Source organism: Propithecus coquereli, unplaced genomic scaffold (assembly GCF_000956105.1).
Source record: "Propithecus coquereli isolate 6110/MARCELLA unplaced genomic scaffold, Pcoq_1.0 Scaffold30, whole genome shotgun sequence".
NCBI lineage: Eukaryota > Metazoa > Chordata > Mammalia > Primates > Indriidae > Propithecus > Propithecus coquereli.
The window spans coordinates 6099109-6112497 of NW_012148619.1; the positions used below are offsets into that span (position 1 = coordinate 6099109).

General features: G+C 34.0%; 1 protein-coding gene across 1 annotated transcript in view; it reads left to right on the forward strand.

The window, feature by feature from the left end:
- The window catches only part of DCDC5 (doublecortin domain containing 5), a 157259-nt gene that overhangs the window by 92979 nt on the left and 50891 nt on the right, over positions 1-13389 (forward strand). Inside the window, exon 3 of the mRNA XM_012649549.1 lies at positions 8992-9173. Coding sequence (XP_012505003.1) covers positions 8992-9173 — 182 coding nt within the window. The remainder of the gene's footprint in view (positions 1-8991; positions 9174-13389) is intronic.

Below are 13389 nucleotides of genomic sequence, written 5' to 3' on the forward strand. Positions count from 1 at the left end.
TTCCATCCAGGTTAATACCAGAGGTATTAGTTCACCATTTTTTTATGGCTGTGTAGCACTTTATGGTATACATATACCACATTTTATTAATCCATTCATGGATTGATGGGCATTTGGGTTGTTTCCACATCTTTGCAATTGTGAATTGTGCTGCTATAAACATTTGAGTGCAAGTGTCTTTTTTATAGAATGTCTTTCTTTCTTTTGGATAAATACCTAGTGTTGGAATTGCTGGATCAAATAGTAGTTCTACTTTTAGTTCATTGAGGTATCTGCATAATACTTTCCATAGAGGTTGTACTAGTATGCAGTCCCACCAACAGTATAAGTGTACCTTTCTTTCCACATCCTTGCCAGCATCTGTTGTTTTGGGACTTTTTGATAAAAGCCATTCTCACTGGAGTTAGGTGAAATCTCATTGTGGTTTTGATTTGCATTTCCTTGATTAGAGATGTTTAGCATTTTTTCATGTGTTTGCTAGCCATTAGTCTATCTTCTTTTGAAAAGTTTCTGTTCATGTCCTTTGCCCACTTTTCAGTGGAGTTGTTTGATCTTTTCTTGGTGATTTGCTTGAGTTCTTTGTAGAGTCTGGTTATCAGCCCTTTACTGGATGTATAGCATGAGAATATTTTCTCCCATTCTGTAGGTTATCTATTTGCTCTATTGATTGTGTCCTTGGCTGTGCAGAAGCTTTTTAATTTGATCAGGTCCCATTTATTTATTTTTGTTGTTGCCGTGATTGCTTTTTGGCTCTTCATAAATTCTTTGCCTAGGCCTGTATCTATAAAAGTTTTTACAACCTATTCTAGAATTCTTATAGTTTCATGCTTTAGGTTTAAGTCTGTTATTCATCATGAATTAATTTTTGTGAGTGGTGAGAGGTGTGGATCCTGTTTCAGCCTTCTCCATATGGCTATCCAATTTTCCCAGCACCATTTATTGAATAGGAATTCTTTACCCCAATGTATGTTTTTTTCTGCTTTGTCAAAGATCAGATGGCCATATGAGGATGGTTTTATATTTGGGTTCTCTGTTCTGATCCATTGGTCTATGTCTCTGTTCTTGTGCCAGTACCATGCTGTTTTGGTTACTATAGTCTTATAGTATAGCTTGAAGATCTTCCTGTTGATAACTGTGTTCCCTTTATAATTTAGTTCAAAGAATCTTTTGATTTTTGTCTTAATTTCCTCCTTAACCTGACTATTACTCAGCAGTAGGTTGTTTAGTTTCCGTTACTTTGTGTAGGGATGACTGTTTCTGTTGGAATTGATTTCTAATTTTATTCCACTGTGGTCCGAGAAGATACCTGGTATAATTTCTATTTTTTAAAATTTGTTGATCATGTTTTATAGCCTAGGATGTGATCAATCTTAGAGAATGTTCATGAGCTCATGAGAAGAATGAATATTCAGTGGTTTTGGGGTAGAATGTTCTATAAATGTCTGTTAGACCCATTTATTCTAGAGTTCTATTTACGTCCATTGTTTCTTTGTTTATTTTCTCTTAGGAGGATCTGTCCTGTTCTGTCAGAGGGATGTTGAGGTTCCTGGCTATTAAGATGTTGCTGTTTATCATTTTGTTTAGATCAAGTAGGATTTGATTTATGAATCTGGGCACACCTGTGTTAGGTGCTTAAATATTTAGAATTGTTATATCTTCTTGTTGAGTTGTTCCCTTTACCATTATGTAATGAATATCTTTGTCTTTCTTTACTTTTGTTGATTTGGAGTCTATGTTATCTGATATGATAACTGCTACACCAGCTTTCTTTTGGTTTCCATTTGCGTGAAATATTGTTTTCCATCCCTTCACCTTGAGTCTAAATGAGTCCTTGTGGGTTAGACGTGTTTCCTGGAGATAGCAGACACTTGGCTTGTAATTTTTTTATCCATTCAGCCAGCCTATGTCTCTTGAGTGGGGAGTTCAAGCCATTCACATTTATTGAAAGAATTGATAAGTGGGATAGATTTCTGTACTTCCTGTTGAGTACAACTTTACTGCTCTGTTTTACCTCTTGAGCCATTGTGGTAACTGAGCTCTGACCTTTAGCTTTTGGGGGTTTTTACACTCGTGGGCGTCCATAGTGCTGATCCATGTATAGTGCAGGTCTGAGTACTTCCTGCAAGGCAGGCGTGGACTTGGTGAATTCCCTCAGCATTTGCTTGTCTGAGAAAGACTTAATTTCTCCATCAAATGTGAAACTTAGTTTTGCAGGATACAAAATTTTAGGCTGGCAGTTGTTTTGTTTAAGAAGATTGAAGATGGGGGTCTACTCCCTTCTGGCTTGTAAGGTTTCTGCTGAGAAGTCTGCTATTATCCTGATGGGTTTTCCTTTGTAGGTCAGTTGTTGCTTATGTCTAGCTGCTTGTAGAATTTTCTCTTTCACTTTGACTTTGGCCAGGTTGAATACTATGTGTCCTGGAGATTTCCTATTTACTGTTAATCTTCCCAGAGTTTGATGTGTGGTCAGATTTCTGACAACTTCCATGAAGCTTTTGAGTTGCAGTTGTTTGATGTAAAAGCTCAAGCTTGCTAATTCTTTTGTTTTCTCAATTAATTAGAAAGATGTGATTAAGTCTTCCATTATGGAGAGGAATTTATTTATTTATTTTTGAAGTCTGTCAAATTTTACTTTATATATTTTGAAATTTAATTTTTAAGCACGTATATGTTCAAAATACTCTATCTCCCTGGTGAATTGAAACTTCTATCATTATGTAGAAACTCTCTCTAGTGCCTGTAAAAGTCTCATTTATCCAATATTAACAGAAATATCTCATTTTCTTTTGGTTATTATTTGCTTTGTACTTCTTCTTTCCATCCTTTTACTTTCAGTTTGTATATTCTTCTGTTTTAGAGGGGTCCCCAATAATCATCATATAGTTAATTTAAAAAAATTTTTTCTCACAATCTTTGTCTCTAACCTAAAAAGTATTTAGCCTCCTCTATTTATTGTAATTAGAAGTATATACTGTATTTTGATTATTGTTTACTTTCTATTTGCTCTGAATTTTCTGTTTCTTTTTCCCTTATTCTTGTGTTCCTTTATATGGACTTTTTTCTCATTATATTTTTATCATCTGCTAGTTTGGAAATTATACTCTCTATTTTCATTCTTTTTTTGTTATTATCCTGAACATTTTAGTTTGTGTGCATAAATGATCAAGGTCTAAAGTTAAATATATTTTCCCTTCTCTCAATCAAGAAGGTTAGAATCTTTTTATGTCAATCATGATTTGTGACTTATATGCTATTATTGTTATGTATTTTAATTTTATCATTTAAAAAATTTCCATAGGATGTTGACATTATTGTGTGCAGTCAATATGTATTTAGACTTACCCCAATTTTTCATCCTTCTTGTTATAATTTCTCCTTACATCTCAGTCCTGCCACCCGGGACTACTTTCTTTCTGCCTGGTACATCCTTCTTTTACTTATTGGATGCAAACTCTTTCGGTTTTCACTTATCTGAAAATGTCATTATTTTGCCCTCATTCATGTAAGGTATTTTCACTTAGCAAACTGAAGATAATCATCATTGACTTCTAATTTCCATAGTTGTTACGGAGAAGTAAGCTATCATTCTAAATGTTGTTTCTTTGTAGGTAATCTATCTTTTTTCTCTGGCTGCTTTTAATACCTTCTTTTTTCTTTGGTATTTTATAGTTTCACCACAATGTATCTGAGAGAAGATATTTTATTTATCCTGCTTCATAGTCTCAGATTCTTTAGGGTTCCTGAATCTGTGAATTGGTATCTTGCATAATTTATGGACAATTATCACCCATCACTCTTCAAATATTCTCTCTCTTATATTTCTTCAATCCATTCTTTATAGAACTCTGATTAGGTGTATGCTAGAGCTTCTCATTTTGGATCTCCATGTCTCTTAACTCCTCTTTCATATTTTTCATCCCTTTGCATCTTTATCATGCATTTTTGCATCATATTTTAAGACATTTTTCTTCCATATTATTAATTTTTTTCTTCATCTTTGTCTAATATGATTTCAACTCCAAGCAAGGATCAGCCTATGGTATGAATTCTCAATGAAGATTATTTTTCTTCACACAGTAAAAATGTTTGAGATAATCTATTTTATCTGGAACCACCTGAAGAGGTATTATTTCTGGTTTGCCTTTTCAGTGAAGTGTAGCCTATTGTGATTCCTGTATTATGAAGGGAGAGGATCTCCTATTTGACTTCCCACCTTGGCTGGGCCCTGGAATTTGTCTCCTGAGCCCTTCTCCTGCAAAACCATGGAAACAGAAACTCAAGTTCCTTGGGGTTTAGCAAATTCGCTTGAGATAAAAGCCAGGTTTAGCACTCTGCTTACCTCTCCAGGTCTCCAATATGTCTTACTGTATTGCTAGGTCAATGACACATCTAAAAGACTTTTTAAAAATATTTTGTCCTGACCTTTTTAATTATTATCAGCAGAGGGCTAATCAACTTACCTATTTTGTCATATTTTCTGGTCTCAACCATGTTTTTTCTTTCCCCTTAAAAATCACGATTCCCTGTGCCTCCTCACTGGTTGAATAGAATGATGACTAAGGGAAGATTTAAGGAAATATAAACAATATGGAAATATGAAATTGTCTTTGTAGTGTCTCAGACTGCATTAATATAAAAAATTATTTACCTCTCAGTGGTGATAGCTGCTTTGAGAACTGAGCTCATGCTGTTTTCACTTTTAAATATTATTCATCTTAAAAGGTAATTGATTAATATTTTTTTTTTTTTTTTTTGACAGAGAGTCTCACTCTGTTGCCCAGGCTAGAGTGCCGTGGCATCAGCCTAGCTCACAGCAACCTCAAACTCCTGGGCTCAAGCAATCCTCCTGCCTCAGCCTCCCGAGTAGCTGGGACTACAGGCATGCGCCACCATGCCCGGCTAATTTTTTCTATATATTTTTAGTTGTCCAATTAATTTCTTTCTATTTTTAGTAGAGACGGGGTCTCGCTCTTGCTCAGGCTGGTCTCGAACTCCTGAGCTCAAACAATCCGCCCGCCTCGGCCTCCCAGAGAGCTAGGATTACAGGCATGAGCCACCGCGCCCGGCCCTGATTATTATTTTTATGAACAAACAGTATTTCCTGAGGATACTGAGAATATCAGTATTTTAAAAATACGTTAAAGCTAGTTATCAGCCCTTTATTGTATGTGTAGCATGCGAATATTTTCTCCCATTCTGTTGGTTGTTAGTTTATTCTAATTGATCAACACGTTTGTGCACGTATGGAAGTAACATTCATCGGGTGTCAGGCAGGTAGGAGGGGGAGGAGGGAATGGTTAAATTCATACCTAATGGGTGTTGTGTGCACTGTGTGGGGGATAGGCATGCTTGTAGTTCTGACTCAGGTGGTGCAAAGGCAATCTATATAACCAAAGTGTTTGTACTCCTGTAATATTCTGAAATTAAAAAAATAAAAATATGTTAAAGCCTTATTAAAACACAAGATTAATGGCTTCTTACGGTTTCCTCTGTGATTAAGTTCACTGGAAAAATTTCTAGGAATTCAAGTTATTTTCTCACCCCTTGGGGAAAAAGATGTACTTTTCAACACCTAAAGGTAAGGATCAATAGATTTTCATATTTAAGGAAGAAATTGTGGGAAAAATGAGATGGAAAAGGTGTAATATTTTGGAATGAGCCGGGGGGAGTGATTCTAAAATTTCTAAATTACTAAATTATATCTATTTGGATGGGCTCATGCTAGACAAAAGAAAGTTAAAAGTATATTAATCTGTTAAGAAGTGAGGAAAATTAGCTGTCAGAATAAAGGAGGGGAAAAGGAGATGTGAGAAGGCTCAAGAGAGAAAATTAAAGAATCTATAATTTTATTAGTAACAAATACATGAAGGAGGGCCAATGTAACTAAAGACTTAGATCACTGCTTAAGAGTTGGTCTTTCAAAAAAAAAAAGAAAAAAACCACACACTTTCTCTGGTTATGAGAGAGAGGTGAGAAAGAAAAAGTAGAACTATCAATTTAAGGGAGCACCACGGCCCATCATGGGTCTCCTGACAGTGCAGCTGTGCCGTGAAATAGTGTGAACACAGAGAAAACCAATAAAGAAATGAATGGGAACATAAGAATTCCAACTGGGAAAATGGAGGGGGAAGAAACACCACTCCAGTCAGTTTAATTACATACCCATGTTTTTGTTGTCCTTCATTATCCTGGCGCCATATTTCTCTATATCCATGAACGACAAAATGAAAGTGCCTTAAACATCAGAACAGAAATTAAAGTAGCTTATAGGAAGAAATAATTGTGGTAGTCATATATTTGGAAAGTTTTGAAACCTAAGTTAGTTTTTTATCTTTGGGATTGGGTTTTTGTGATGTTTTGGGTGGGCTTCCTTCATCTAACTGGGAAGGAAAGTAAGCCGTCTGAAGTGCACAGTGCTTCAGTGGTGCTAAAGCCAGTGTCTGCTGTGGCTACCACTTGTCATGAGACAAGTTGGAAGTGAGAAGATCTAGAAGTAGCTAGAAATTAAGATACACATTTCAGATATATTCATCAGAAATAAAGCATGCATGGCATAGTGAAAAAAAATCTTATTTCCACATCCTAATTCTATGATTGAATGGGTATCACAAACAAAGCACAAGGGAGAATCCTGTTTCTCTTGCCTTTCTCTTCCCTGGTTCAGTAAGAAAGGTGGAAATACTAGTTATTTTACACCAAGACTTCAATGTGACAGTAATTTTCTATTGATATTTTTCTCCCTCATCTCTCCCACTTATTTAACCCCGCTTCATGATCTTTTATGACTGAAACTAGTGTAAACATTGATTTGCTCAATCAACTGAATTGCTTAATATTTTTTCTGTAGAATAGTTATAAATCAATCCCAAACTTACTTCTTGAAGTTATGTGACCCCACCTCACTCCTACCCCTCACATAAGTAAAAACCTTTATGCAGTTGGACAGTTTCTAATGAAAATATAGGATGAATTTCTCATAACCATTGATATTTATTCTCAGTAACCATAGTAAGGTAAAGCAGCCTCATGTTGCTCCATTCATGGATTATAGACATTCATCTAAGTGAACAGTGTGTAGTCTGCCCTTTGCAATTTGATTTTCATACCAGTCAAAGGTTCTTAGTGAAGGTCAGGAATAAAATGAAACTTTTTAAATTCAAATTTTGCTTATTTAGAAGTGTGATCTTGTTTGCCACTATTGTTAATATGTTTACTAAGCAAAATATTATATTAAAAAAACAAAGGGAAAAACAACAAACTGAAAAGAATTATAGTCATCTGATTTTTAAACATTTATCTATATTGCTTTTCTCCTAATTAAATGCAATTAATGTTATTTACTCACTCATCTCACAAATTAGTGCATCATAATAAGATGCTATTTCAGTATTTAATCTTCACAACCTTCAGATTTTGTTTATAATTTATTTAGAAAACTTTTTTTTCATTATAATCACAAGATTCTAAAAACTTTTCAGGGAATGTAAGTTAATGTAATTGTACTTATTTTATACTAGCTTTTAAAATATGTTCTCTACTTCCACAAACACAATGCCATGTGTCTTGATCTGTATTGGTCTACCATGTCAGCACATCTCCTAAGTCCGTGTGTATCTCTCTTTGTCATGTCAGTCGGATACTACCAGGACTCTAGGACTATCTGTGTAGTGATTATCTGAGATTTTTGCCTGCCCAACATGACTTTCCCCTTCTTTGGATATTGGTACCTATATTCCCTTTAGGAAACTTCTCCTACTTTTAGTTTATGTGGATTATGGTGTCTTTTCCTGGGTTCTTCAGAAGGCAGAACCTGAGGCAAATGGCTTATTTGCTACTATATTAGGAAGTGCAGTCTCAGGGAGCAGGACAAGCAGGGAAGGAAGGAGAGCAAATATGATGAGAATGTGCTATCAAACTGTCCTCCAAGAAGTTATTTCAACAGTGTTCTTAGGAGAGTCTCTCCTGGGGGACAAAGAAGGAAGAACTTATCCATCAGTTTCTTTCTCTTTTTGGTCAAAGGTTTGCTCAAGGTCATACAACTAAAGTGGTGTGTTAAAGATTCAAATGCAGAAAGTCTAGCTCTCTGGCTATTTTACAAGATCCTCTTATGAATGTTAGTCAATGATAAGAGCTAAGAATAAAATAGAATCAAGGACAGCAGATAGGGAGTGTTGTGGGGAGGGGAGAGCAGGGCAGAGTTTGGAAATTTTAGATTGACCAGGGAAGGCTTCATTGATGTGATATTTGAGTAAAGACCTGAAGAACAGGCAGATCTCTAGGGAAAGAGTGTGCCTGTCATTATTATATTTACACTATTGTTGTTGCCAGTGTATTTCTAGGTAAGTTTCTGAGAACTCCCCTATAAATTCCTTGAGGGAGAGTATCCTGTCTGGTTCATAGTTTTATTTCCAGTGGCTAGTACTGTGCCTAGGATATAATAAACAATAAATAAATATTTGGAGAATTCGTGAGTTAATAAATGAATGTACAAAGTAACCGAATTCTACAATGGAAAATCTGAAATGTGTTTAAGTTCTTTTATTATCATATTCTGTTTTTTGGGATAGTCCCCAAATATATTCTCCTTTGCCAAATATATCTAGTTTAAGGTGGTATTATTTCAGGCTATTTTAAAACAACTTTTCACATATTCTTTCTTTTTTCACACTGAGTAAAGATACTTCACATGTGAGCAAAAAAATTCCATGTTAATTCAGTTCTACTTTTCTAGAATGATATTTCATGAGAGGGAATAGATCACCCATGTTGCAACATAATGCAGGTTTTTAGATAAATTTTTAGAATAGTTTATCTTTCCTCTTTATTAAAATAAAGCATTAATTAGAATTGTCTGGAACATCTTAGGTGCCCAATAAATTTTTTTGAATGAATGAAAGATTAAGGGTATAAGCAGTGTGTTTAATATTTTTTAATCTAGAAATCACTCTTCTTATTTACTTATTATTACATTTTTATCATTTCTTTCTGAAGGGGTTTGATTGGCCAATAGAAGGTCTGCTTGTTCCAAATAGTCCTCCCCTGAAAAAACCCATCTATAAGACACCAGAGCAATATGTCCCTGTGAGACTCAGAGTTTTGCGGAATGGAGACAAGAATAAAAACAGATCCCTTACTATACTCGGTCCAGCCATCTCACCTGGATGGAAAACACAGTAAGAGCAACTTGTTCATACTTCTTATTAAATATACTTTATATTTTCTGCAGATTTTTGTCTTCATTATGAATGTTTTTTATGGGGGATTTCTGTGTTTTTCTAGAAAAAGGGATCACATATTGATATTTGAAGATGAAAATAGATATTAAGATTCATTTAGTTTCTGTGTCAGAAACTTAATTTGAACTCTGATGATTCAGGATAAGCCCAGAAGATGAGTTAGACATGGGTAACTATGATTTTAAAAAGTTCTATGATCAATGTATATTTTGAATTAGCATTTTTGTTTGAGTTTTATTAATGCATCTTGAAATAACTGAACTCATAAATTCCTTCCTAAATATAGTTTTGTAATTTCTTATACATAATTATTTATGTTTAAATCTTTGAAATATTTAATGAACAAATATAGTTCTCAGAAGTATAACTATATAATTTATATTATTTCCTTGGGATAACATTTTTAAAGTTTATAGTCTTAGAAAAGCATTGATCTGCACTTTAGCTTACCTTATGATTGGAATAAAACCTTCCCAAACAGCCAATATTTCTCCAACATTGGAGAAAAGTCACTTGTTATACTTTCATTTAATTTTATGACAAAAGAAATAATAGATCATTGAAAAGCTCTGGTGTAAAGAATGAGTTAAACACATTGTTTCTCATACTATTAGCAGCGATATTACCTCTTGACCTTTCTTTTGAGATGTTTAGAATATTTGAGGCTGCTGATAATAGTTTAATATTACTTTCTTCACATTGATTAAATATACTTCATACATCGCTGAACAATGAGTAACATTCAGATTGGCTGACCACTGAACTGCCTGTAAAGACGATAAAGTAAAAAATTAATCTTCAAAGTATAGTCAAGCCTGAAATTGAAATCTTTGACGCATACATTTCATAATTAGTTCATTCTGCTAGATGTAAAATGTTAGGATAATGTCCTTAAAGTAGTATATGACTTTTTTTAAATATCCAAAATTAACACATAATTTCTGTTCCTTCCTACATTTATTTTTTTATTCTATATTTTTAATTGAGGCTAAAAATTATGTACAGATTATTATCTTAACACATTAATGTTTTAAAATGTATTGTTTGGTCAGGTAACCCAAACATATTTTGAGAAATTGGCAAATTTGGACAACTATCTAGCACAGAGTATGTGAAACCCTCTACTACCTGTATGCTATGTTCATAGAACAGTGTGTCCTGCTTCATCAGGTATTCAGGTATTAGAGAGTCACTTTGTTCACCACACAAATTAATTATTCCCAAATGATTAAAACACACTGGCATGCACTTGAGACTAAAACTCTACTAAAAATAGTTTAATCTTTTCTTGCTGATTCTGGAAGTGTTTTATAGGATCATCAGTATCATCTATACACACACACACACACACACACACACACACACACACACACACACACTCACACTCCGATCTGTATGTAAATACTGGTTAATAGAAAGTTTAATTGGAAAGAGTCTTGGGTTACATTAGGTTGACTGTGTTGCCCAGGTTCAGAGAACACCACTCACATTGTCATCGTTATGCATGGCATCCTAGAGTTGTGCAAGGTAGAAGCCCTGCTATGCTACTTTTAATAAATCCAAGCTACATATCTTCTAGAAGAAATAAATTCTATTAACGTATAGTGGCCGGGCATGGTGGCTCACACCTGTAATCCTAGCACTCTAGGAGGCTGAGGCAGAAGGATCAATTGAGCCCAAGAGTTTGGACCAGGCTGGGCAACATAAGGAGACCCCACCTCTACAAAAAATAAAAAAATCAGCTGGACATGGTATGGTGCCTGTAGTCCCAGCTACTCAGGAGGCTGAAGCAGGAGGATCGCTTGAGCCCAAGAGTTCGAGGCTACAGTGAGCTATGATTGTGCCACTGCACTGTAGCCTGGGCGACAGAGTGAGACCTTGTCTCAAAAAAAAAAAAAACAAAACACAAAAAACAAAAAACCATACAGGAATACATTATTTGCATTAAGCTGAAACTTATGTATAAGAAGAAAGAGGGTTGGGCCATTTAGTGTCTTTAGAAGCAAAATCGTGCTAGAATGATGAAACACAGATCCATTCTAACCAAATCCTGCTCTAGTAACATGCTATCCTATAGCTGTTTAGTAATTTGATTGAGACAGTTTTGAGGTTTTTTTGTTGTTGTTATTGGTTCCTCTGTCTGCAAAGCCAAAGGAAGATCAAATAGTTATTTGTTGATTACCTAGTTGTTTATTACTCTTGATGAGTGACAAGATCTTGTCAATTAGTCTTGATAATGGCTGTCAAGTTCATATAAATTAAGACCTTCATAAGTTTTCTCGTGTCACAGGCAAATTTCATCTCTCAGAACTATAAGTTAAACAGGGAAAATTTTATAAGTGATATTTTAAGGAATTTTAAGAGGAAAGGCCCAATATAAGGCTCTAAAGTAAACTTTATATTTTAGATAATTTTAATATATGTATTACTTATTAGTAAGTTATGATCTCTGGACTCACTCAAGATCCTTAATAGAGCTTTTAGGGCCCTTTGTGACCTATCCCTGCATATTTCTCTAGCTCTATTTCTTATCAACACTCCTCCATTCCCATTCTCACCCCCTCCATTTCTCAACACCTCTCATCTGTCTTTATAGTAAAGATCTTTTGAGAATGAGTTTAGACTTCATTTCTAGATTTTGACTCTGAACTAGACGCTCCTTCCTCTCAAGTTAGTTGTAGCTGCTATGTCCTCCACTGCTCCAATCACCTGGGCTTTCCACTAGCACAGCACCTGCCATTCTATTTCATGATCAACAGCTTATGTCTCTGTCCATGAGACAGAAAACAGGAATGATGTGTGATTCATCCATAGCAGATGTGCAGTCTGCTGTGGTATGGTCATGGAGCACTGTGTCCTGGTTAATCAAGTAGAAAGGTATTAGAGAGTCACTTTGTTAACCATATGATTAAGGGCCCACAAAAGGCCCTAAATCAGTGCTATTGAATGAATAAATAACTGTATTTGATCACCATTTCTAATGAATGAATGAATAACTATGTAGCATTTGATCACTATTTCATTTAATAAAATACAGGGATTTTAAAAATGCACAGAATAGTTTTCTAACTTGAAAATTTGAACAGATGTATATTCTAATTTAGCATACTTTTTCTATAACCATCATTGTTTATTTTTCAATTTTAAAATGTTTAGGTTTGGATTAATAATTGGACAATGTATGAATAAAGCGTTACAGATAAAATGAATGCAATCTCTGCATTCTCTTAAAAGGTGATAAATTTACATTTCAGAGAGTTCAGCATTATTAGAAGAGAATTGAAAATAGCGAAAATTTATTTTCTTTTATGAATTATTCATAGTATAAATGTTTATGTAATAACATGTCCTGTTATTGAATATTTAATATGAAGTTTAATATTTAATTGTGATAGTTTTTGAAACTGTATTTTTTAAAGAAAGAAAGATTATTTTAAGGCAAATCATGATAAATTTTTTCACATATTGAAACATGTTGAGAGATAATTAATGTATACTGACATTTAAATCAAATCTTGGATTATTTGTTTCAGAAATGTTAACACTAAAAGGAAAGAGAAAATCTGTGTCACTAAGTATTCTGAAACAGAAACGAAGAAGAATGAATTTCACCAACTTTTGGAAAGGTAAATACTTAATATTTTAAATGCAAAGATATTTTCTATTGAAATGCTGGAAGGATTATGTATTACAGATAATGCACAATACATATGTACCTGCATAAGAAAATAGTTGTTAATATAATGATTCTGGAATTTTTAATCTGTAAAATATATAAACTATGTGAGTCTATAATATCAATACTAATTAGTACAATTTTTCTCCTCAGATTTCAAGATCTTGCAAATCCCCTAGCTTTCTGAATTACCAACTCTATAAATATAAATTAATCTCATTTAAAAATATGTTCCACAATTTACAACACCTTCCTTTGGTTTGTATTTTCTTGAATTGAGTCCAAGATAGTTAAATTTTTATATTTTATCTACTATAAACCAATTTTTAAAAATCATTGTCTTAGTCCATTTTGTGTTGCTATAAAGGAATACTTAAGGCTGCCCAAATGATTAAAACACACTGGCATGCACTTGAGACTAAAACTCTACTAAAAATAGTTTAATCTTTTCTTGCTGATTCTGGAAGTGTTTTATAG